Below are 25,344 nucleotides of genomic sequence, written 5' to 3' on the forward strand. Positions count from 1 at the left end.
ACGTGTCCTCAATCAACTAGATGAAACTGGTGCCATTTCCACGAGACTTTGACATCCAATCTTTAGAATCTCCCGGAAGCATCTTCTTAATTCCGGTGTTCCGGTAATATGTACAGCGGCTTTTGAACCTCATTTTTACCCCGTTATGCTTCAAACTAAGGCGTGTGTCGAAGTAATATAAGACAAAGCATGTCTCATAACCAAAAAGCGTCGAGTTCTTCTTGAACTCGCTTTGCCCAAAAGCGGTAATTCTTCAGACCTAATTAGAATATTCGAGTACAGTGTTTCTTTCGCTTACAAAAGTGAATTAATAAACAACGAAATTTTTCGAATTTCAAACCTGTGGTGTAATAATATATAAATAATATAAAACTAAAAAATTAAACATCTAACAGAAGACAGAAGATATATCCAACTTCAAAGACAACTGAAACCACCAAAATTATGAAGGAAAAAAAAAAGTATTCATTTCTTTCCTCTCTCCCTCCTCCCTACCTTCCAATGTGTTGATGTTATGAATCTCGCTATGGCTCACAACAATCAATAGAAGGCGGAAAAAAAAATGACGAAATCTCCACGGCGCCCACCAAACACCGTATAAACACAACACATTGTGACTGCATTGGAAGACTTTTCTCAAACCTCTACCTCAATTGTCCACGTCGCAAACAAGAATTGAATAAAAAAATATTAACCGAAATAAAACATTTTGTCACGTACAACAAGAATCAACTTTCAATTGCATCACACACATCTAGGCAAAAACATTGTATGGCACCTTTTTAACATTATACTTGTTTCCCTTTCTTGTGTGTTTAGTTGGTGGAGGAACATACTTTGGTTCGCCATGATCCTTCTTTCTAAATACACTGATTCTGGTACCGGTGGTTCCACTGGAGTAAATTGAAGTCAAATCATGGTTTGAAGCACTATGTTTATAACGGCTGGAGTTGCTGTTGTTGTTGTTGTTGTTGTTGTTGTTGTTGTTGTTGTTGTTTGCAGCAAACAATGAAGCACTGGTGCTTGACATTGAAGACAAGTTGGTTGAGCTAGCACTAACTGATGGCTTAGAATATGGTGTAAATAATGAGGATGGCTTTTTACTTAAACCGGCTGATGAAGTGGCGGAATAACTGGAATCAGTCTTGGCCATCATAGTTGAGGAGTTTGTAGACACTTTGGGAAGTGGCTTGTCAGCCAAGTCACCATATGGCACCGAGTGTGGAAGTGTAGCAACAGATTGTTTTCTTGATGGTGCAGGCGTGGATTTTGGTGTAGCTTTTGGAGTTGAGTTTGTAGACTTGGTGGAAAACATCGAACTAACTCTGCCAAAGAAACTAGTCTTTTTAGTTGGAGCTTTTGGCTTTTGTTGAACAGTTGCTGTGGATTGATTTGGTGATTCCAAATTAGTGGCAAACGCATTAATCAAATCGTATGAGTTATCATTAGCTGAAACAAAGCTTTGCATACTGTCATTCTTGTTTGTCATTTGAAGTGACATTGCTGATCTAGCCTTGTGTACATACAATGGTGGTTGTGATTTCGTAGTGTGGCTCATTGTTGGTGGACTAGTAGTTCTTGGTGTAGATGGTAATGAAATAGCACCAACATTCTCTGGGTAATTGTAGCCATTTTGTTCAACTTCCTTCTTCAACACAAATGATGATCTCATGAATCCCAATGAGGCTCTTGAGGTTGAGTTCATTGACAAAGCAGAAGCTGAAACACTCTTGCTAAGTGAATACATTGATTGGTCTCTCTTGTGTCCATATTGAGCTTGAGCTGTTGTATGTGATTCATGGCGTGTCTTGTTAGCTGGTGAAAAGAATTGGAAATCGTCTGATTCAGCAGAAGAAGTTCTTGTGTGGATGCCAGCTCCTTTGACATTATATGAATCAACACCAGATGAGATTGAAGATTTGTAATCGGAGTGGTGTAATGACAATGAACTAGCTCTAGAATCAGATTCACCACAACTTGATCCTGAACTTGATTTTCTTGTATTCAGCTTGTTTTCATCATCAGAATCATATTTCGATGAACGATCATCATCTTCAACAATTGGTGCCAATCCTTTCAAACCAAATGATTGGTAATCAAAAGTACCTCCAGTTAATCCACCTCTGCTCAAGGATCTCTCTGGAACAGAACTTGACACATCCTTGTGTTGTTTGTAAATAAAAGCTTCTTCTTCTTGTTCATCAACTTCGGAAGATTCAGGTGATGGAATCTCAATAGCTTTCTTTTCATCAACTCTTCTTCTTTGTCTTGGATCAAATGGAGTTTCTTCAATTGAATCTTCTGAAGCAGCATCATCTTCAATTTGTGGTTCTGGGTATTGTTGTTCCCTAACTTGGAATTTGCTGATGAATGAAGGTGATGGTTGGTAGTTGTCAGAAAATGATCCTCTTCTACTTGCTCTTGGAGTAGCAAAATCATCAACGTCAGAGTCAGCAGCTTGGTCATCTTCATCATTGGTAAACTTGGAGCTGTTGACAATGGAAGAAGACAACCTTGGAGTAGAAGGTGTTGATCTTGATGGCGATGCAGCTGGTGAAGGCGACATTGAATTTCTCTTTCTTCTTGGATCAAAAGCAGGTTTTGGTGGTGTAAATGTCCTTTCATCCTCTTCCAATGGAGTTGGCATAAATGATCTCAAAGATGAAGTGAAATTTGGACGATGGACTTTTTGAAAAGTTTCAGCAGTGGGGATTTGAACTTGAATTGGTGATGAAGCAACATCGACGGATCTTCTGAAACCTTTGTATTTGTCATTTGCTTTCAAATCAATTTCAATTGAATTATGCTTATTCAAAAGTGATGGCAGTTGAGTTTTACCTGGTTTCACATCAAAGTCCATAACTGGAGTAGATGGAGTTTGTGGAGTTGGAACAGAATCCATAACTGGTGACTCGATAGGAGCTGGAGCTGGAGCAACAACACTATGATCACGAGAAGTAGCTCTCGACAAGTTTCTTTCAATATTCAATGGTGGAATCTCTGCTTCATTGATAGAGCTAGCTTCACTAGGAATATCATCAACCAATTGCAAGATTGAATTAGCAACAAAAACGTAGACTTTAATCCACACCAATTCCAAAACACTCGTCCAATGAGCATTCAACACTTGCTTGAATGAAGTAATCAAAGCATTACCCATTGGTTCCAAATACTTTACAGCTGTCTCGGCAAATCTTTGGTTCTCTTTAACAAATTGAAACAAAAACTCATCCAATAAAGCATCATCTTCAATATTATCAACAACAAAGCCAAACAAGTCAGCAAAAATATTTGAATGCTCACGAATCACCAAGTCGTCATTGTGGAAAAGTTGACGTAATGATCTATTTTGATCAAACAAGTTGGGATATAATCTGCGAAAGAATTCATCTTGGTTAGTTCTTGACCATGAAGTCTTGATATTGTGAACCTCAACTGGACCCAAGTTCAAGTCAGACATCGTTTAAAGGTATTTATTAATATAAGTGTATATTCTTTTGTATTGTTGTGGTATAAGCTTTCTTTTGTATGATTTTGTCTGTAATCAAATGGGTATCAAATATAGGTGAATCGTTGCAGTAGAAGTATGAAAAAAAGAATCTGCAGACTTTCGTCAATGAAAAAAATCATGTACATCTTGCAAGGTTTATATATTTGTTATGAATATGGTTAAGTAAGGAAAGTTGGATAAACTGTACAAAATAGTGGTGCAAATTCATGATGAATTACCATTCTAGGTTAATGATTTTGTATGAACAAATCTCTAAATCATTCTGTTGCTGGTTTTGTGTTACATTGTTGCTTTCAAATTTATTTCCGTTTTGGGACATTATGCATAAAGGGTTAAATGATCATGAACATACTTTATTTGGTAATTTGTTCAAAAATAAAGTAAGAAAGCGGATAATGTTATAGGAAAGATGGGGTTTAGGAGATATACAGGCTACAACAATGTATAGAGAGGTGAAAAGGGTGTGGATGGAAGGTCGGATAAAAATCTCTTTCTCTCTCTCTCTGATCTCGAGATAAGAGATCTGGTACCTGCGAATTTCGTTCTTTGAAAGCAAAAGAAGTCGAAGAAATCTCCTGTTTTGTATGCAAATGCACATGACTCTCAACTCCACATGCCCTTGCTGAGAAGTACAATTTAAAAAATGGTTATTGATTCCTTAAAAATCAAACTACCAAACTGAATTGCAAAAAAATAAATTTTGTTGGAGAGAGACAAAGACAGAAAATTTATTTCCCAATTAGGAAGGTCAATTATTTGCATAGTTAAATTGAATAATATATGGTTACAAGTATATATATGGAAAAGAGTCTTTTTACCCCACCAACTAAAGTGACAGAAATATTTTCTTTAATTGTTAGTATCCTATTGTATCTCCCCTTTCTACTTACGGAATCTCGCCTGATATCATTGCCTCAAGTCAACTACAATGCCACATTTAAAATGCACCCTCTCAGGTACAGACTCTTTCTCTGACAAAGCACCAGCGTGCGTCTTGACTACATTTCTAAAGCTTGTATATGTATTATGCATTAAAAATTAAGAGCTCTATTATATTTAGTAATTACATTACAATACCTCCAAAATTAACCTTTAAACATGGATTACCAGCCTTTAATGAAGCTGCCAATTGGTTCAATTGACCATGGGTAAATAATGTTCTGAAAGGAGCAAGTGAGTGGCTTTCATCCTCTCTGAAATATGAGGCTGACATTGAATATATGATCTGTTCATGAAATTGTGATTTGTAATGATTAATCAAGTATGACATGAACTTGGAATTTCCCTTCTTTACTAAATCGATATGATTTGGCATAACTTGGGTCGAATCAGCAGTGAATTTGTCAAAATTGTGCGTATAGTGGTTATCTTCGTCATATGCTGCCATTTGTTGAAATAGGGACTTAACATTGTGGCATTCCTGACAATTGCAAGTATTCACAATCATGTTTCTAGTTAATTGAATTGATGGGGCCCACCAATTGAAAAAATCAGCCATGATCAATTTACGCAAACGAGGCAACATTTGTATAGATTTGTTGAAATTGTTCCAATCAATTTTGCTTCTATCATTCTTGACAAATTCATTCACTCTAATGTAAATATATTCAATACTAGTGAACTTGTTGAATAGATTGCACAATTGGTTGGACAATAAGAATGCATATTGGTCCAAGTTATGCAGATGATTCTTTGAATTGTGGTTGACAATACTGAGGTTTCTCAATTTGGTGAAATGATGACTATGTTGGGATAATTCATGATAAAACTCATTAATACATGAACAGTCAGAATGCAAACAATTAAATTTCAACTCCAAATCGGTAAGTTTTTCAAAATTAATCATTTGATAATCGTTAAAGTTTATAGCTGGCTTATTAAATGAGTGTGAATATGAAATTGAAACTTTTTGTAAATTAGGAACCTCTGGGTTCAACGACAAGAAACATTGAGTTGATAAAGTTGTATTCAAATTCAACTGCTCTAAATTGGGGATTTTGACTCTTTGTGTAGGGAACTGAACATCACCAATAATAGTTTCAATAAAGAAATCCAATGTTTTCAAATTGGGACTCCAAAGAGGTAATGAATTCAACTCTTGTGCACCCAAAATAGACCAATTTGTCAAGTTCCAAACTTTGGATTGTTTAGGACCAATACTTGCTTCAACTTCGTCATTCTCTTCCATAATTTCATAACAATCCTTTGATAAATATTGAAGTATCGTTTGGTTTCTCCGTATGTTATCAATGTCAAAATTGATAAATTCAATGTTATGCTGTGTATGTGACCAGAAGTTGCCCAATTTCTCATATAATGCTGAATAATCATACTTGCTAAAATTTGATTTACAATGCAATTCAATAGACTTGATTTTGAGGAAATTTTGCATCGTTAATGACTCAACAAATTTATCAAATTGGCTAATGTGAATATAAGTGCAATTATCATTCTCCACAATCGATTGATTGTCACCATCATAAACCACAATTTCACGATAAAGTCTTGCATTAGCTAGCTCATTGAACAATTTTGAAGTTTTGGCAACTGCTGCTAGTGTCGATTGATATTCACATGGAGTTAACAGAACATCCCGAAGTTGCCTATTTATTATTGATTCAAGCAAATCTGTGTACATAGTGTTTAAATTCATCTTCTTTTGATCAACGGTGTAGTTGTTGCTTTGAATTTGAAGAGCTTAATTGTGATTGAAAGAGTAGAAATAAGAAACTGTTGATGGATATTTGCACCCAAAGGAGCTGATGGTCATATATATATATATATACGACGTGTACATCTGTAGAGAAAATAGTCATTTGTTGTATTATATGCAGTATTTTCTATGTAAAAAAGTATGGGGTATTTGTGGCGTTCTTTAGTTTTGTTTTGAATTTCTTTTTCTTTGTTTTTTTTTTCTCTGCTGAATGCCTCAAAAAGTCTCTCTCTGTTGGGTGTCTTCTTTTTCTACGCGCAATTATTTTCGGAGCTTAACTTCCGTACGGCATTTGACACATTTTACATAAAAGAGCCAAGACAATGTGTGTGTGTGTGTGTTGCCACACCTCCGTACAAGCGGCACGAGATTCAGTAAGATTCGCTAACGAACAACTCATTAGCTTGAAACTGGATGTGCGGAACTGAGAACAAGAAGAAAAGAGTTTACCGCCACAACTACTTGGCACGTTCTTGGGTGCTGGTCGAAAGGGAAAGAAAAATACAACTCCTCTCCAGTTTGAGGAGTAAAAAATAAAAAATTTCGTGCCGCCTGTCAAGTCGCTTCCTCTCTGATTCACTCCCCTCTCAACTTTGTTTTTAAGCTTTATTTTTATTTTAGCGTATGAGGTGTCGCTTAACATCACCCTCGTAAAAGGTCCACAAAAAAATAACAAAAGGTATGCTTGTTTCATCTTTTTGAATCAGACAGCAGTCAAGAATCTCCCACTGCTCTGCCTGCTGAGCACCTCCTTCTTCTACTTCTCCTTTACTCCTTTGGCTTTCTCTTTCTCTACTTTTTTTTATTGCTATGCTGAGTTGGCATTTCGGGCGATTCTCCATACAAAATCCTTCCCGCTCGACCATTTGTTACACAAAATATTATTTTCTGTTGAGTTATTTTCTTGTCCTTCCGGCTCCTATTGTGGTCATTCAATGGTTGCAATTCTAGATCCATTCCACTCATCCACAGTATGCTTCAAGAGAATTTGAATCTTAATTGTTCTATGTACTTCTCGTCACAGTTGGATTTTGAAATCCAGCAAAAAGTTTAGTTCTCTCACAGCTAGTTAGCAAGATTTGAAAATATTTCAACAACAGATCAATTCCATTAGCATCCCTTACATCCAGCCCAAACAAGTACAAGAATCGAGGTTGGTGTAACAATGAATACCCTTGGAGTTCCCTATTCCCAGCCATGAGCCAGATCGACCACCAGGGCGATGCTCACGATGGAGAAGCACTGAATACAAGAGTATCTAGAACAGAGTTCACTAGAATATGACCAGTTCCATGATTTGAAAGAGTTTATTTTTACTGCAAGACCAGATTCATGTATCCGTTTTCCTTCAAGACCTATCAGTTATACGACTCAAAAGACGAAACGTCAATATTTACCACAGATTTTTTTTTTTTGCAACAGCATCCACACCCTTTTACACACACCATAATGCACACATTCGATAGCTTTCTACCATTTACTGACTTTCTACTTTCGCAAGGGGACATTATCCTTTCGCTGCCTATTAATGGGGAACTTTGGAAAGTGAGGGGAGTATTTCGCGAGTTTTGCAAAGATGATACCTGTCACATTCCCACTACACATGCCGACTTCATTGAGTATCTTCAACTATTTCAAAATCTCAGTGGAAGGGCATTGCATTTTTCAAGTCGGTTGTCTCTTGAGTTGACTAACTCATTTAATAGGCCCAGGTTGACATGGATCAACTACACTACGTTGAGAATTCTCCACTATCGTTTGAGAGACATGCAACCACCGGAGGAGGAGTTTGAGAAACGAAAAGAGGCAGCCTCGTTACTTGATTTTGTGTTGCCCAAAGAGTGTACCTCCCCAGTTGATCTTGGAAAGGTTACCAGATTAACATTGAAGATTATGATGGATTTCGTCCATAAAGACACGGCACGGACAATATTGGGGAAAGAAAGAGCAAGATTGACAACTTTGAAAACACCGTTTCCACAAGTATGTAGTGACAATAAGCATGCATCACTGTTGGCCAACGCTGGTTTCAACAAAAAAGAGTATGCTCTGAGTTCGAAACAATTGGCTCCAGAATATGTCATTCATCAGAGAATACACCAATCGAGGAGCTCACTACCAGCGGAAACTTATCAATGCTCCTTGAGTAAAATACATTTTCTCCCTATAATTTACAATCACACTGATGTCAATTTAGGCGATTGTTCTTATTTGGATACATGTCACAAGATGAAAACTTGTCGATATCTCCACTATCTCACATTGAACCCCATCAAAATCAAGTCGAGAGTTCTGGAAGAAAACAGCTTGGACTACACTCTTGGTCAATGCTTTACTGAATCTTTCCGTCCAATTACACCTCCACAATGGATCACTTGTGATGTTCGGTATTTACCCTTTGGGATTTTGGGTAAATTTGCAGTCATCATTTCTGATCCTGCTTGGGACATTCACATGTCCTTGCCCTATGGGACTTGCAAAGATGATGAATTGTTGGAATTACCAATGCACGAGCTTCAAGATGAGGGAATTATTATGTTATGGGTAACTGGTCGGTCAATTGAGATTGGACGCAAAGCATTACTCAAATGGGGTTACCAAATTAGTGATGAAATGATTTGGATCAAATTGAACCAGTTGAAAAGAACTATAGTCACTGGAAGAACTGGTCATTGGTTAAATCACTCAAAAGAGCATTTATTGGTTGGTCTCAAAGGCGATCCACGCTGGCTTAATTTGCGAATCGACACTGATGTGGTGGTCAGCAGCACAAGAGAAACTTCAAGGAAACCAGATGAGTTTTATGACATCATTGAAAGATTAGTTGGACCTCATGCAAGAAAATTGGAAATATTTGGTCGAACTCACAATACTAGACCAGGATGGTTAACAATTGGAAATCAACTACAAGGTGTATCTTTACCCGAGCCTGAAGTTAAATACAACTATGAAATATATAAATCTCAAAATCCAAACTAGTCTTGCTATAAATAAAACATAAACATAAAACCATCACATCACATCACATCACATAACATCATTTCAACGTATTCCTCTAGGTAGCCTTTCCAGCCTTCTCTTTAGCTCTAAATTCTCTAATTTTTTTACCAGCTTCATTATTCATTTCCTTTTCAACATCCTTCCTATATCCGAAATAGAATGCGACTTCAAAAGCAACAAACAATGGAGCCAAAACCAAAGCTTCCAACAAGTTATCAAGCAAAGCTGGTGCTCTCTTTTCATGCACACCATGGCCATAAAATTGAGCAAGCCAGCACACAGTATGCACTGCAATTGCATAATGGACAAGCTCAGTCGATGTAGGTGAAGTAGTTGCCGATAATGTATTGTAGTAATTAGCAATTAAATATCCATAAGTAATCACAATGGATCCTGCGGGAATTCCAACTTTCCAATCCAAGGACATGTAATATAATCCATAAACAATAGCAACAATGTTACCAACATTGACTAAAGGATTAGATGAGATGAAAGGTAAGGTAACTGGGGTCAAGAATGTGATTGCGGATAATAAAATGAAGGGAATGCACATCATGTGGATGGTCACATTTGTTTGGTTGAAGTGGTACGATCTGTAAAAGACCAAATGTTCCATTAAAGAAGTCATCTTTTGCTGTAGGTTTTTGAAGGTTTTGTCGCAAGAGTTTGATGTGTCAATTGAGGGATGAGGAGAACTTAGTGGGCTTATATATATATATACACGTATGACCCTTCCTGTCAGTTTTTTTTTTGCACACCCCACTTTTTTTTTATGTAAAATGACGGAAAAATAATTTTTAAATTTCAAAAAAAATTTGGTCTATTTTTAGACGACACCATATGCGGGAAACAAGCACAATTTAAAAGGGACGGAGTTATTTGAATGAAAAAAAAGCCAGCAAATTATGCACAAACTCACACCATGCTTTTTATCTCCGACACAACCGCTTAAAAATAGAAAACTTTACATTCAAAACTCTATATAATTCTCTCCCTCTTCTCTCTTACTCTCTAATATCCAAGTTTGGCCTCTTTACCAATCTATTCTTCTTGCCCTTGGCCTTGTCAAATTTAGTAGCTTGGTTCAAATCTCTACCTACATTGTCCAAATCTTTAACCTTGTAGATTCTAACAATCCAATTCTGAGAAGTAAAGGCTTCCTCAACAACGTGCAACTCTGGTGGTTCATCAGCGGGGATTTGTTGGTTTCTGACTCTATCTGCTCCATCACGTCCACCGTACAACTCAGCAAATCTATAGTATGACATTTTGTACATCAATGAATTCTTCATTGCTTTTGATGCAGCTTTGTCGACTCTATACTCCCCTCTTTCGGTGAAGTAATCTCTCTCCTTGATCTCATCTGGCCAGATACCTTCTGCTATCCTCACCATCCACAAAAACTTGTTAATATCATCTCCTGAATAGCCAATAACACCTCCAAAAATTACAAGCACGTAATCGACATCATGTTGTCTCAAGATTTCATAAGATACATCTTCAGGACAAGACATGGCTTTACCAACAGTAGCAATGTGAGTATTGTTCCAAGTATTGTTATCAACCAAGGTGGTTCTGTCTGCCATACCTCCAATTTGGTATCCGTAATCCCACCAAGACATAATCTTGGCATCTTCAGGTGTATTCATTCTCAACCAGTAATAAGCTTCTCTGTAGTCATCAATAAGAATCTGTGATCCATCTGCAGCTTTAGATGCAAGCACAACCGATGGTGATGAGTATGCATTTGAAGTTACCCAAGTACAATGCAATACAAAGTAGAACAAGTAAAATGCAAATGATAACAATACAATCAATTTCGACAATAATGCGGCAATTGGTAACTTTTTGCTAGTCTTTGATGAACCACTCTTTTCAGTGAAAATGTCAACCACGTTCAAGTAGATGTCAAACAATTTCGACAATGCAATTGCACCAGCAATACAAATGACTGGAGTTAACGTCAACATCAAACGAACCATAACACCGGCAAAGTAAGAGCACAAGACACTATAGATGATAACAAACACGTGCTCGTCTCTCAATTCTTGGAAACACAAGTAAATACCTGCTGGGAACAACCAAATCAACATTGAAGTATCGAAAAAGAATGCTGGCCATGCAGTTGGCTGATGCTCTGAAACTGATGCAATGATAGGAATATGGATCTTGGCATAATTTGTATCCCAAAGTGAATAAAATCTACCAGTCCAAGGAGCAATCCATCCCATAGCTGTTAATCCAAATAATGCACCAACACCCAACACAAACACCAATGAAGCAGATACAATTAAAAATGATTTAAATTGTTTTGATGGAACTTTGGATTTAACATAGTCACCAAAAGCAACCAATTGCAACAATCCAAACACTCCCAAGGCTGCCATGTGATCATTTGATCTAATTGGCAAGAATCCCACAAATGGAATTTGCATACTTGCCAACGTCCCCAATGCGTACCATGTGGTGTAAGCAGTATACAATTTAGGATTATACCTTCCCATCAACAACAAAACAAATACATGCAATGGAATCAAGTTTGTAATGAAAACGTATCCACCCCAAGCACTAACCATGTAAAAATAAAACAATGCAGTCAATGTGGCGTAAAAAATAGATCCCAACTTCATTGACTTGATCCAAAAGTAAAACGTAGCCATCAACAAAGTAATTGCAATAGCTTCATTATCATAGGATCCAGCAACTGATCTAGATATATACCCAGGCGCGATTCCCATAAATATTGCTGCAAGTAATCCCGCGTTTGAGTCCTTCATCTCCTTGGTCAAGAAATAAGTAGCAATTGCAGTTAATCCGCTGAAAACAGGGGCCAACATAACACAAATATTTCTAATATCTACTGGTAAACTCAACCACTCTCTCAATACATGCCATATGGCACCCGAAGTTACCATCAACCCTGGGTATAGCGTACCTCCGGTGACTCTTCCTAATGGATACCAAGTTCTATCATCGAACCAGTTCAAGAATTCATAAAAAGAATGCGTTACCAAGTATTTCGTAGCTCTAAAGTTAAACCATGGATCAAATTCGTGAATAATCGATTCGAATCTAATAACTGAAAATAAACGTGACGAAATGGCAGCTCCTGCAATTGATATCAAGATGATCACTTTGAGGAGTGACCTTATTAGTTCAACATCAATGCCTAATACCTTCAATTGGGTCGATTGTGGCTTCATGGTTTGATTGGTGGTTACCATGATATGTTGGGGCTATACAGTCTTGACGCTTTGCTGAAAAAAAAAAATCAAAAATCAAAATTAAAATGTTCGACACAGATTTATCGCACACCGTGTACGTAGAAAGTCGCGACAATGACTTTCATGACATTATGATATACGTCTTTAATGAATAAATATAATATGAAAGACAAGCTAACTTAAAAAGCTACATACTAAAACGAACTCCATGTCCAATTTGCAGGAACACTTCCAACCAATTGATCAGCTCTGCTGACACCACTGGAGTCTCTACTTGCACCAGCAATAGTGCTCTTCAAATCACTTTGTTGTCGACTCGATGCATGCCTATCAAGATCTTTATACAGCTGCCGTACTTGGTCTTGCTTAGATGGGTGTGCTGCGTTGTTTATCACGTTATCTTCAACATGACGATTCAAGTCCATAGGAGAAGGCAGCTTTGTATTTGTTATATTAACCCCAAATTCTCGTTGAATAAACTCGTTATACTCTCTTATGCAATTATCACACACCTTTGACAATGTTCCTCTCCCACCAGTGGTGAACTGTGCCATTCTATTGATATACAAGGAATGCGAAGTATGTTCTTTGCAGAAAATCCCTCCACACTTTCGACAATGATGCCGCCTTTCGAAAAAGTTAAACGTCTTGTTGCACGTGGGTATACTACATGTAGTCACGGCTTCGTCCTTCACCCAATGTCTTCTTGTTGGAGGAGCACTGGACATATGATCAAATGACCTCCCCAAGCTTCCTGTACTGAGGAACCTGTTTAATGAACCAAACTTTGGTGAGTTGCTGGAATCAATGGATCTTGACGAGTCGGTTGATTTTATTGACGCCGTCGAAGAATTTATACTCTTTTGGCCAAAAGCTTGCAAATGTGTTTCATAGTGGTTTTCAGGACTTTGAGCTGTTGGTGGAGGGGAAGCCATTTCAGGGGAATTCGATAACGACCGATTGGGATATTCATAACTGCCATTTTGTGTCATTCGTAACACAGCTGGAATGTACATTGGCGTTCTCAATCCCTTGATTTGCTGCAACTGTCGAGTGGTTCTTGCATTTACATTCTTGTGATGTGAATTGGGCTGTGGCTGTTGTAAATGGCATTGAACTTGCAAGTTATTGGTGGGAACGCTTTGTTGTAAAGACGGGTTCAGAGGTTTTCTCCTGGTGTTGATATCTTGTGGAGGAATTACTGCTGCAGGGACTCTTGACGAGGTAGGTTGTGGAAACTGGGCCCCGTTTGAATGTTGTGTATATTGCTGTACCGGGATATATTTAGATGAGTCTGTAAACTGGTGCTGTAAATCTCCTTGATTGTTTTTTGCTAATTTTTCAGTTTGCAATTTGAGAGAATCCATTTGCTGCTGTCTCAAATTACTGTGGTATTGACTGATATCACTCTCCTTTGTAGGAGGCACAGCACTTGCAATTTGTCCCTCTGGTAAGCTATCCAACGATGGCTTTGCGCAGATTTGCGAGTGAGATGATCGTTCAGAGTGAATAGTTGAGGAAGATGGTGAAGGTGATTGAATCTTGGGTGTCGCTTTTGGCTGCCTTGTTAAACTGGCAAAGGATGACAAATCAACCTCCGCTGGTTGATAGGGTTCCTGTCCTTTTGTACTTAATTTACTCTCACTTTCCACAGCCTTGGGAATAACGATGTCTTCGGAGTTGGTAATAGGTCTAGGTGACAAACTCAATTTTTTCAACGCATTCAATGTCAAATTTCGTTGCTGAGATAAGGTTTCTTCGTCGTTTGGGTCTTCCGCACCATCATCGTCATTATCTCCATCATTGCTGGAGCTGTTGATGGTAGTACGTCTCGATCTTTTACCCGCTGGTTTGTCGTTAAAAGGCAATTGTTGGCCAATTTGCAACTCTTCATTCAGTTTGTGAGTGGATAAACTTGATAAAACTGGTGCTTGAATAAATGACTGGAAATTCTTGGAAGTATTCATGGCAGAATTAGATCTTGTAAGTTGAGTGTTATTGCCCTTTGAGTTAGCTCTATGTAAGCCTGGTCCATTCAATACAGGTGGTTGATTTGAGCCGCCATTAGTTGATGACAAAGGTTGAATTTGATGTTGTTTGAGGGATTTTAACGATGCAAGCGATAAAACAGACTGATACGACTGGGTGCGGGATTTGCTCAAATCTTTCTTTGTAAACATCAAATCAGACTTGTTGTATGACTCTGACGGAGAGTGATGCTCTTCATTTTGGTCCAGTGACAGATTGCCTTTGGAGTTGCTATTATTACTATTATGGGATGAGTTGGGGGATGGTAGTTGCTGTTGCTGTTGCTGTTGTTGTTGTGGCTGTACCTGTATTTCTTGCGGAGATTGCGTTTCCGCTTGTTGTTTGTGTTGACCATTCAGCTCATCTGACGATGTGTGACTATTGTTGTCATTAGCGCCCATATCTCCTTTATCTTGTGTTGCTGTTTGGATATCATTATCTGATTTCTGCTTTCCTTCAGGAGGGTCTATGTTATACGCATAAGTGTTATCATTTACAGCAGCTTCTTTTTTGTAGTCGGTTTTCTCTGTGTGTGTTGGATTAGCAGGGGTGCTTTGTAAGACCGAGGTGGCAGTCTCTATCATAATACGTTTGCGCTAATTAGTGTGACTTTTGGTTTTCTCTCTTGTGTAGTGGCTGTACTTTGGATGTCTTGCAGGGGGAGAGACAATAAGTTTATGTTGTAGTAGTTGTTGTACTGTGAGCTAGTGATGATGAGATATATGTTGAGAAGAAGGGGGGATAAAGATTGGTCTAGTGTTTTTCGTTTAAAAAAAATACAAAATAGTGCCAGTGTTACTTTTTATTTTTATTTTTGTCGATACCAAATTACAGATAATAATAATAATAAAATAATAAAATAAAATAATAAAATAATAAATTACAAAGACAGAGAGAGAGACTCACAATACATAGACACAGACGAAACAGACTAAATTATTAATGAAAGACCGCCGCTCTCTCAGTAGGAATTGCCGATATAATAAAAAGAAAAAAACGTTCTAATCTTTAGGCACATGGGCCTAGACTTTATTTATTTTCGTAAACACATTTTACCACTGATTAAAAGCTTTAGCGCCAGAGCAAAAGTTTAAAGGTTTGAGAGACCTTTTAGATGAAAGCCATCAAAGCCCTTCAAAATGGAGGAACAAAAAGGAAAAAAGAATGGAAATAAAAAAAAAGAATTAAAGAATTAACCAAAGTAGAATGCAACGGGTGTCACAAAGTTATTATTGAGGGCTTTTCTTTTCTTGTTGATTGAAGAGCGATAGATGAAGAGACAATACGAGACAATGCTACCATTTTGATTTGTATGTATGCCTACGCTACCAATTGCTAATTAAAAATTCCACCGTTTTAATTGGTTAACTATTTTTTTTCTTTTTTATATCCCGGGGAAGAAGGAGAAAGAAAAAAAGATTCAATAAGAAAACCAAAACTCAATCTTAACTATCCTTCTTTGCATACAGTTAAACGAACGGGTCTTTTGGTCTCTACAAGTCATCAACCCTTTTCATACACACATTTATTTATTCCACCATTAACATTTACAAAAGATGATTTCCCGTGTCGGTTTATTGAACAAACAGACTTTTAATTTAGTCACAAGAAACACCCTCAATATCAGTAGGGCAAGAACTGGTGCCCTTCAAAGTGGTGCTAATTCTTTACTTCTCAAAAGACTTGTATCCACAGTATCCACCACCCACAATGAAGAACAAGAAGTACTTGTGGCACAACGTAGAAACAGACCAGTATCACCACATTTGGACATTTATGAACCACAATTAACTTGGTTATTGTCCGGTTTGCACAGAATCACTGGTGTTGCGATGGCAGGTGCCTTTTACGCATTAACTTGTACATATGCTGCCACTTCAATCTTGAACATTCCATTTGATGCTGCCACAATTGTCAATGCTTTTGCCAGTTTACCTGTGTTTTTGCAATACACCATCAAAGCTGCTGCCGCTTTCCCATTTGCTTTCCACTCATTCAATGGTGTAAGACATCTTATTTGGGATATTGGTAAGGAATTAACACTTAAGGGTGTTTATCGTACTGGTTACATTGTTTTGGGAGCCACTGCTGTTGTTGGATCTTATTTAGCTTTCTTGTGGTAGCTGATAAAATAGTTGATGTTAATTTACGGATATATATTTAAGAGAATTGGAACTGTAAAATGTTAGGGAAGGGTTAACATTGGCCTTGTTGTAACAAAACCATTTGTATTTGAAAACTACTTCCCTTGGAAAAAGAACTTCTCTCTGTATACAAAACTACATCATACAAGCCAAAGCGCTTTGCAAACCGTATATATCCTTTTAAGAATCTATACCCTCACCTATATAATCGTAAATCATTCTCATAAAGCTGTCCCTTCAGTTCAACCGACTTATTTCCAAATCTGAATCAAAACATAGACACGGCGTGTCATTCGTACAAAACCCACAGTTGAATTTCATTTTCTTCTTCATAATCATATCATTAGTAACCTGATCTCTTTTTAAGGGTTCGGCCTCCTTTTCATCATCATGCGATGATGATCCATTTGCATCACTAGATTTTTCTCCATTTTGTTTATGTATCACAACTTCACCTAAATCTGGTTCTTCAGATGGTGTTGTTGCACCATCACCGTCATCTAGCACCAACTTGCTCAAAAAATCATGTTCATCGACATGGAAAAATTCACCTCCATCGGCATTGCCATCAACTCCAAATTTAGAACTTTCAAATTCCATAGTTAAACTGTCACTAGTAGTTTTCAACTTATCATTATCGGCCAAGATTTCTGCCGTTGATGGAGATGCCTCAATCGTTTCTGTTTGCAAGTCCATCTCCATCATATCCAAATTGGGATCGTTAAACAAGTTTGAAGCATTCAATGGACGTAACAAATCGGGAGTAAATGGCGATTTCGGGCTTGCATTTTTGGGGGTGATAGCCGAGCTCGACGAGGAGGCCGTGTGTCTTGCATTCTCTGTAGAGTCAGCCTGATGTTTATTCATCTTTTTCTTGCTACCTTTTTTACTATTTTCTTGACTCAACATTTTGAAACGATTTCTCAATTGCACATAGTTATCAATCTGTTGATTTAGGTTATCTGGGGGTGCTGCATTATCAGTGGGTTGTCTCTTGGCACTCTTGATAATATCTGATGACTTACTGAGATAATTCAAGAATTTGTTCAAATCATTCAAGTTATTTATTGAATCCAATTGATCGCATTTGGATTTTGTCAATGTTGAGGTTATTCGCTGTGAATTGGGATTGACTTTGGGAGTATTCTTCAAAGCGTCAAAAGTAATGACTCCATTTTGAACAAAACTTAACTCTTTGATTTGATTTGTGAGCACCTCGACATAGTTTCTAATGATTTCCTGCTCCTTCAATTTAGCCAAGTAGGATACCTTCAATTCTGTCATTTGGATCTCTGGATCTTCTTGCTTGATTGGAGGAGGAGGAGGAGGAGGTGCTGCTGCTGCTGCTGCTGCTGCTGGTGTTGGAGCAGGTGGAGATTGCAGTCGCGGTTTCAGCACCTGTTTGATCTCCGCATCTAGTTTCATTTCATTGGATGACTTTGTGGTTACTGCGCCCTCGACTTCTGAAGTATTCTTTGTTAGTAGTGTCAAGCTTGCACCCTTCTCTAACGGCAACGCTTTAGCACGCAGTTGTGTAGAGAGAAACGGCTCTTGCAGTTTTGCAACATCTTTTGAATCAGCCAATCCGGTTGGTGCTGCACTCCTATCCATGCCGTTTTCAATTGCAGTAGTCGGAGCCGTAGCCATAGCTGAGTTTGTTCTCATCATGCTTTTCTCTGGATTGTCGTTGCTATGTATTGCTGTATTCGGTCCCGTTTTCGGCTTACTCTTCCTCCTTACCACAGTAGCTGGGGCCTTTGTCACTTTGTCTGATTCTGATCCAGTTCGTTTCCGACCCGGCCTTGGCCTGGGAGGTAGTATCCACTTCTTCGATGTATTTAGATTTTTAGCATCCTGGGACAACGAAGGCCTCATCAGTAATTGAAATTTACTACTCGGTATTGGATTAAACTTTGTTGTCACCGGTACAGAATTTGATGGTTTCGGTGCTATTGCTGGTTGAATTTTGGCATATTTGGGAGCAATACGTAGTGGGTGCTGTCGTACAGCTTGGTTCTTGGATGCTATCACTGACAGTTTACCTTTTGGTTTTACACTGTTGCTGGGTTGTATCTGTAATTGTTTTTGATTCGGCACTAGCTCTCTTTGCTCGGATTGTGATGTGTTTGACTTGATCAGATTTGTAGGCGCCGGGCCCACGCTTCCTAAAGCCTTGTTCAGTTGCAGGTGTAAGGAGTTAGCACTGACATGTTGTTGTTGAACTCCTTCTGTTGGCAATTTAGTAGCTGGCACATTTGGAGTAATCTTCAGCTCCATCGGCGCTGTCGACTTCCCATCCATAATCTATAGTGTATGACTTGATGAGTAAGACAGTGATCAAAGTTACGTGAGAGCTGTAGCTCAACTAATTTTGAATCCTGATATCTAGTAACTGTTTCTCGGTTTCCCGTTTGCTCTTGCGGCAATTTGAGGATGGTCGAATTTGTTCAATGGGGTTATCTCAACTTTGTGTGCACTGAGTCGTAATCACTAACGTGCAGCAAGTATCGAGTAGCGCTATCTTTTGTCACTTTATTAGTTCAATATATGTCCCGTGTTAATCAAGTTGTTTTTGTTCACTCTCCTAGTTGTCCATAAAAGTAGACCTGGTTATATTGGAAAAGTTGATTATCCGAAAAGAGACCATAAAAAAAAAAATTAGAAAAAAAAAAAAAAAAAAAAACAAAAGCGAAATTGCAATCACGATAATACCCGAAACTATAAACAAAAGCCCATACACCACAACTAATTTCTAAAAATGTCTACCCCATCAGATGCAAAATACCAACCAAGACAAAGTCATCACCAGAATACAAACCGACAGTCTAATGTACTGATATCGACATCGACCATTACACAACGACAATTGAGTCATTTAAATTCACAAGTTGCACAATTACATGCAAATTTATCTGATTTCAATGATTTGATAACGACTGCTAGTGAGCAATACAAGAATATTGAAATGTTGGGTAAGATACATGCGAGTTTGCTTATGGGGAGTAGGAAGATATTTGAAGAAGAGGCTTTTGATAACCAAGCAGAGAAGTAGATACGGGGCCTTGGTGAATCTCCTTTAACTGGATTTAGAGAGACTAGCATGTGTCCAACTTCTTTTATGTATTAATTAGCTATGTACATGTAACTACAAATCAACCCATTCATCGTCATTCATTTTTTGCTTTCTTGTTGTTCCTGCAACTCTTTTAACCTCTGCTTATACAACTTCTTCTTTTCGATTTTTTCCTTAATGAATAAATCCCGTTCTTCATCCAAATACTCTGTTTTTTGATATTGGGCCACACAATCCAAACTGGCTTGGTTTGCAGGTTTACATTTCTCTATAGCTTCAAGTGGGTTAACATACAGGTTTGAGCATTCGATGTACTTTCTGATTAAATCGTCACATTTGGCAAAAGTCTTCTTTCTCCAACGTTCAAATATTGCTTTTTCTTCCTTTGGCGTTATTATCCAAGCTGGTAAGTTGGGGTTGGTCGGGAGCTCTACGTCGTTGAAACCTTTCTTCTTCTTGGGGTAACTCATGTTGTGAGGGTGATTGCAAAGGAAAAATGGAGTGGCACAGTGGACTGACAAAAATTGTAAATTTTCTCTGGTCTTTGTATTTTTTTCGATGTCGCATTTGTTTGTTTGTCGCGTGAATTTCAAACGAAAGTGTACACAACGGAGTGATACCCAACATATTGCTTGTTACACTTCTCTGACATTAGCTTCTTCCCCTGAGGCTTCTCTTTATACCATTCACACAGCTAAACTACACAGCTAAATTACACAGCTAAATTACACAGCTAACCTACATATTGAAATCTTTGTTGCTCCCCATAATGAGCGTTACATCGGAACCACAACAATTGCAAATGGAAGTTGAGGATACGGCTGCCGATCAATCACTTGATGCTTCAAATGCAATTCAAAAACTAATAGACGAGCTTGAAGAGGGTGACATACTAGTCATGGCTGACGAAATAGAAGCTTCTATTGCACGAGCTCAAGAACGACGTGAAAAGGAGTTGGCAGAGATTGACAAGTCCAACGATGAACTTAGACAAGAACTTGAACGTAAAAAGGAACATCTTCGAGCTATAACCAAGATAAACGATGCCAAAGTTGCGTTGATTGAAATAAATTCAGCTATTTCAAACTATCAATTTTCACCAATTGACAAATCACAAGATTTATTGGAAGTTATTCGAACAAGGAACCTGGAACTTTACAATTTGAAGTTGGACATTACTCAAGAAAATAGTGATTTACGTGACTCTTTAAGTCTGTTGATTCAAAAAAGGACAAAGTTGCAAAATGAATTGAATGAATTGACTGAGAAGTTGGAAAACCCAGAGCCAAAGCAAAATGTTGATCCGGAAAAGTTGAGAGCGTACGATTTAGCATTGCTAAAGATTAATTTTTATCGAAATTTGGGTATACGTATCGATCCGTTTAAGAAGCAGGATCTGATAGGAGATGCTGGCGCAACGCAGGACTTTGAAACTATTGATTTCTCTGATGACCCTGAGCATGTGGTTATTGTACAACGCGGTGATGGACAAGTCAAGACCATGCCGGTAGGTTTGAGCTGTCCGGAAGAGACTGTGTCTAGATTTATATGGGAAAATATTGACTAAAAAATTAGACGTTTGACATTCATCTATTCATTATATATACAGTGTGTAATGCTATTACCAAAGCATGCCGTACAATTGCCCCGTGAGGCTCCGGCTTCCTCTCTTCTCCTTTAAAAATGTTTAGGATTCTCCCTGAATGATAATTTAGTCCACTTGGGTACCCTATGAATAGGCTTTCTGTAATCACGCGAGTGTTTGCTAAATGTAGTGTACTTATCTCGAGTTTTCATCTCATTAAACCTTGGCATATCGAATTTCAAGTGGTCAATCTTTGGGTATCCTGTTTTCTCACCCATTTTCTTGTCACCTTGTTGCAGTTGAATCAAACCACGATATATCTGATCAATATTGGAATCAACTTGTTCACTTCTTTTGCGCAAGTTGACACGCTGGGTTGATGTGATGTGAGGAGTAAATTTCCAGACGTAACCGCCTGATCTGACTAACGAAGGGAGCATATGGGATGGAGCTTAGTTTGGAGAAGAATAAGGTGAAAGCTTTTGATGAAGGAAAAAAAAAAAAAAAATTTCAACTTTGTAGGTAAAAGCTGTGCTACCATATGATTTTATAGGGATGATTTGAATGGCCTAGTAGCAACATCTTTGTTGTGGAATGATGGAGAGGGGTCTCTCTTTGGTGGGATAAGTGGTTACTTGTTCTATATTGCTATAAATTTGTGTAAATAAAACTTTGTTGATGTGCATGGTTTTTGGTATAAAAGTTGATGCAAAAAGTGACTTGATGAAGAATTGTACGATTGTCTTACCGAAAGTGATTTCCAAGGACATTTTGAAATTAATTGTAACAGAGACGCAACATGAACAGAAGGTGAATATAGGCTCCATTAATTACTACCGGAGAGGAGAACCTAGTTGGAAAAATCGGTACGTCGACCCAACCTCAAGAATGCACATATTCATCTTTTGGACAAGTTTGAAGCAGCACTTCCTTAACAAATGTTACTAAAAAACATACTGCAAACGTATTTTCAGAGTTGTATTTACAAGCTTTTTGAATTATTTTACCTCCCAATTCCCCAGTTTAATGGACTTTTCTAGAGAGCTTTTATTCCGTGCTTTGAAATTTTTTCTCTTTCCTAATTAGGAAATCTTATAACCTAGTAAGTTGTTGCTTGGAACAACCGCGAGTTCGGATTTCTGCTGGGGGCAAAACTTCGTTCAAAAGAACAACGTTGTACGCATTCTTAGTTTGAACTGGTTATGCTTGTTCCACTGAAAGGGGCTAGCGTCCGAATAGATGAAGAAACTATGGTGAACAAAGCCCATCGTCGGGTAAAGCAAACTTACAAATGGGGTGATTCTTACTCATCACTAGTCCAAACATTCCAGAGATGACTCAACCTCTATCATGAATCACTCTTTTGTCATCGCTCAGAAATGTCGCATATATTGCAAAGCGCACGTGACAACTTAAAATTTTTTTTTTTTTTTTTTTTTTTTTTTGATTTTGTGAGTTGCAAGTGTAACTAAACCACGCGGTCAAAGTTTCTTCTATTATGGGCCCTGTTGTTTGGATGATTTACTGCTCAACAGACAGTCATTGATGTACGCCTCAACAGTCTCCCCCAGTGTATCTTTGCAATAATCATAGAAACATTTCGTTATTAGTTTTTCCAAATTGGGATGATACATTAAAATCGCGACTTGCGTTTTAAAAAAATAAAATTTTTTGGGAAGTTAATCTCCGAAGAATCGGAGAATGCAAAAGAACAATAAAGAACTTAGTTAATTTCTTTTTTGAATGACGACATTCACAATAAAAATAAAAAAAAAAAATAAAATTAAATTATAAATAAAATAAATAAATAAAATATAAATAAAAGATCTATATGTATAATGACTTAAAATTATATGTACAATGCATTAAGTTAGAGAGAACGTGTGTTTTATTTAAGTTTGGTTTGCTAAAGTAAACAAAAAGAGAGAAACTGTGAAAATTTTTTAAGTTGCCTTTTGTATGAAAGTTTCAGAAGGAAGTGGTGATGTCAATGTAAACAAAAGAGCTTTTTGTATCATTATGAAACTAGTTTCAGTATATTTTCATTTGGTTTGCTCGTCATTGGTACTAATGATTATAGGCTATGCTTGTAGAGGGAATCTATTCATCCAACACGACGGTTATTCTCCACGTGTCTGTTTTTTTTTTCATACTTTTTTTTTTCTTTTAATGAGCTGATTCTTTTCTCGTATTGTGTGTTCTTAAGGGAGTGCTTTATTGTTCTCTTTCCCTCTCTCTTCTATTGTGTTTTTTTCTCCTTTTGTTTTTGACACATTTTTTGTACCAGTGAGGGGGGGTAACAACGTGGGAAATTCGTTGCGAGCACATGGGGTTTGTAAACCAGGCGCGCTCCAGCGGCAAAAAAAAAAAAAAAAAAAAAAATGAATCTCGTGTAAATGCGGCGGGGGATAGGGTTCCACCACCAATTTCTACAAACCAAACGCTACTACTACAAATCGAATTGAATGAATTGTAAGTTGTATATGTATATGTGTATTATATAAAAGTTTAACTATATACTCCACCGCAAATCAACCTATCTCTGTCAAAGCCAAAAAAAAAAAAAAAGAAAAAAAGTTGTTGTCTGGCTGCCAAACAAACTAAATGTTTCATCTGTTAGCCCTCGTTTCCTTAATATGCTATATGTTTATGAACAAAAAATGTCGGGTGCAGTATGTCACCAACAAAAGTAGAATTAAAAAGCCTCTTCCCAAATGTAATAATATACCTCTTCGTAAAAATCAAAATATCAAAATCAAAAATCACTCACGACAGAACCTTATAAGGCAGTCAACCATTTACGGTAATTATGTGATGTCGAATTTATCAATTCAGTACTGGTTTTATTACTGGTGTAATTGGTGTTGGATTTAACTGAGTAATTCAAATCAAAATAGTTCAAGTCGTAATGACTGTCATCTTTTGTTTCAACGTCAACATGTGAAGCCAACATCAAAGGTGACGACACTGATTGTAGTTGCTGTTGTTGTTGTTGTTGTTGCTGCTGCTGTTGGAGATACAAAGCAGGTGTTAATAAAGGTGAAACCATGTCATTTGGTGCATACTCATTCTTATTGCTAGTGGTAGATGATGCTGAACAAACTGAGTTATTATGATGATACTGGCTTTCATTGTGGTGATTTGCTGAGGGGTATTGTTCAAACGAGGCAGCAGTAAAAGTATTACTCGTTTGTATTGAAGATTGATATTCGATTGATTTACATTCTTCTGAACAATACACTGAATTGGTAGGACACAATTTGTCACAATGTATACAGTAGTTGTTAAATGCAAAGTCGGACATGATTAATAATATGCTAGTTGTGTTGTTTAAAGTAAAATGCTGGTGTGTTGTATGTCTATAATATAGTAGTAGTAGTAGTAGTGTGTTGTAGGCACTATTAAGTGAATAACAGTAGCGAATGTAAGTAGTAGTAGCAGGAGGCGTGGGTTTCAAAAAGAATATGGAAACTAAGTGACTGTGATGCTTTTGATCCTTTATATGACTAAAAGGTCCCTTCTTGGTAGAAAGTTTATTACTTGATTTAAAAAAATGGGATAGAGAAAGGATGAAAATTTTTTTTGAATTTGGAATTCTTTTGATCTTTATATATATATAAATATACAGTGGTTATACAGTAGTAGCAATTTATGGCTCGTATTGTGTTTTTTTTTTTATGAGTAATAGCCACATTTTACTTTTTTTTTTTTTCTCTTACACACACAGTTTACACAATAACCACTAACAACACCACCACAACCACCACAGTTTATATTTTTATTTTTTATTTTTTATTTTTTTATTTTTATTTTTTATTTTTTATTTTTATTTTTTATTTTTATTTTTTATTTTTATTTTTTCTTAAATTCTAGCCCACGAGTGGTTGCAATTCTTTTTTTATTTGCTCAAACAATAGAAAAAAATGTCGTTCGTCTAATAAAATGTCTCTTCTCCTTACTTCGGAATTCAAGGCTTTTGTCAAAAAAAAAAAAAGCCCAACAAATGCACAACGCACGCGCACGAGTATACACACCACACACACCACGCACACAGTATTTACATTTT

At 37.3% G+C, this 25,344-nt stretch overlaps 13 protein-coding genes across 13 annotated transcripts; 4 read left to right on the forward strand and 9 right to left on the reverse strand. All coding sequences in view use genetic code 12, as the record gives it.

Annotated features, from left to right (window-relative positions):
- Positions 1-754: 754 nt before the first annotated feature.
- I9W82_004916 (uncharacterized protein) lies at positions 755-3,460 on the reverse strand (the record flags this gene model as incomplete). Its single annotated transcript, XM_067694038.1, has 1 exon — positions 755-3,460. The coding sequence occupies one exon, from the start codon at positions 3,458-3,460 to the stop codon at positions 755-757; it is 2,706 nt and encodes a 901-aa protein (XP_067546399.1).
- Positions 3,461-4,574: 1,114 nt separating this feature from the next.
- On the reverse strand, positions 4,575-6,164 carry I9W82_004917 (uncharacterized protein; the record flags this gene model as incomplete). The annotated part of the gene is made up of 1 exon (XM_067694039.1): positions 4,575-6,164. The coding sequence occupies one exon, from the start codon at positions 6,162-6,164 to the stop codon at positions 4,575-4,577; it is 1,590 nt and encodes a 529-aa protein (XP_067546400.1).
- Positions 6,165-7,991: 1,827 nt separating this feature from the next.
- I9W82_004918 (mRNA (N6-adenosine)-methyltransferase) lies at positions 7,992-9,203 on the forward strand (the record flags this gene model as incomplete). Its single annotated transcript, XM_067694040.1, has 1 exon — positions 7,992-9,203. One exon carries the CDS (start codon positions 7,992-7,994, stop codon positions 9,201-9,203), a length of 1,212 nt encoding a protein of 403 aa, XP_067546401.1.
- A 76-nt stretch (positions 9,204-9,279) lies between these two features.
- On the reverse strand, positions 9,280-9,780 carry I9W82_004919 (uncharacterized protein; the record flags this gene model as incomplete). Its single annotated transcript, XM_067694041.1, has 1 exon — positions 9,280-9,780. The coding sequence occupies one exon, from the start codon at positions 9,778-9,780 to the stop codon at positions 9,280-9,282; it is 501 nt and encodes a 166-aa protein (XP_067546402.1).
- Positions 9,781-10,228: 448 nt separating this feature from the next.
- STT3 (dolichyl-diphosphooligosaccharide--protein glycosyltransferase subunit) lies at positions 10,229-12,448 on the reverse strand (the record flags this gene model as incomplete). Its single annotated transcript, XM_067694043.1, has 1 exon — positions 10,229-12,448. The coding sequence occupies one exon, from the start codon at positions 12,446-12,448 to the stop codon at positions 10,229-10,231; it is 2,220 nt and encodes a 739-aa protein (XP_067546403.1).
- A 194-nt stretch (positions 12,449-12,642) lies between these two features.
- I9W82_004921 (uncharacterized protein) lies at positions 12,643-15,060 on the reverse strand (the record flags this gene model as incomplete). The annotated part of the gene is made up of 1 exon (XM_067694044.1): positions 12,643-15,060. One exon carries the CDS (start codon positions 15,058-15,060, stop codon positions 12,643-12,645), a length of 2,418 nt encoding a protein of 805 aa, XP_067546404.1.
- Positions 15,061-16,032: 972 nt separating this feature from the next.
- I9W82_004922 (succinate dehydrogenase cytochrome b subunit SDH3) lies at positions 16,033-16,599 on the forward strand (the record flags this gene model as incomplete). The annotated part of the gene is made up of 1 exon (XM_067694045.1): positions 16,033-16,599. The coding sequence occupies one exon, from the start codon at positions 16,033-16,035 to the stop codon at positions 16,597-16,599; it is 567 nt and encodes a 188-aa protein (XP_067546405.1).
- A 258-nt stretch (positions 16,600-16,857) lies between these two features.
- HAP42 (Hap42p) lies at positions 16,858-18,921 on the reverse strand (the record flags this gene model as incomplete). The annotated part of the gene is made up of 1 exon (XM_067694046.1): positions 16,858-18,921. The coding sequence occupies one exon, from the start codon at positions 18,919-18,921 to the stop codon at positions 16,858-16,860; it is 2,064 nt and encodes a 687-aa protein (XP_067546406.1).
- A 457-nt stretch (positions 18,922-19,378) lies between these two features.
- Positions 19,379-19,672, forward strand: HSK3 (Hsk3p; the record flags this gene model as incomplete). The annotated part of the gene is made up of 1 exon (XM_067694047.1): positions 19,379-19,672. One exon carries the CDS (start codon positions 19,379-19,381, stop codon positions 19,670-19,672), a length of 294 nt encoding a protein of 97 aa, XP_067546407.1.
- Positions 19,673-19,791: 119 nt separating this feature from the next.
- On the reverse strand, positions 19,792-20,163 carry I9W82_004925 (uncharacterized protein; the record flags this gene model as incomplete). The annotated part of the gene is made up of 1 exon (XM_067694048.1): positions 19,792-20,163. The coding sequence occupies one exon, from the start codon at positions 20,161-20,163 to the stop codon at positions 19,792-19,794; it is 372 nt and encodes a 123-aa protein (XP_067546408.1).
- A 299-nt stretch (positions 20,164-20,462) lies between these two features.
- I9W82_004926 (kinetochore-associated Ndc80 complex subunit) lies at positions 20,463-21,260 on the forward strand (the record flags this gene model as incomplete). Its single annotated transcript, XM_067694049.1, has 1 exon — positions 20,463-21,260. One exon carries the CDS (start codon positions 20,463-20,465, stop codon positions 21,258-21,260), a length of 798 nt encoding a protein of 265 aa, XP_067546409.1.
- Positions 21,261-21,370: 110 nt separating this feature from the next.
- Positions 21,371-21,718, reverse strand: I9W82_004927 (mitochondrial 54S ribosomal protein mL60; the record flags this gene model as incomplete). Its single annotated transcript, XM_067694050.1, has 1 exon — positions 21,371-21,718. One exon carries the CDS (start codon positions 21,716-21,718, stop codon positions 21,371-21,373), a length of 348 nt encoding a protein of 115 aa, XP_067546410.1.
- A 2,339-nt stretch (positions 21,719-24,057) lies between these two features.
- Positions 24,058-24,582, reverse strand: I9W82_004928 (uncharacterized protein; the record flags this gene model as incomplete). The annotated part of the gene is made up of 1 exon (XM_067694051.1): positions 24,058-24,582. One exon carries the CDS (start codon positions 24,580-24,582, stop codon positions 24,058-24,060), a length of 525 nt encoding a protein of 174 aa, XP_067546411.1.
- Between the last annotated feature and the right edge of the window lie 762 nt (positions 24,583-25,344).

This window comes from Candida metapsilosis (genome assembly GCF_017655625.1).
Source record: "Candida metapsilosis strain BP57 chromosome Unknown scaffold7, whole genome shotgun sequence".
Lineage (NCBI taxonomy): Eukaryota > Fungi > Ascomycota > Pichiomycetes > Serinales > Debaryomycetaceae > Lodderomyces > Lodderomyces metapsilosis.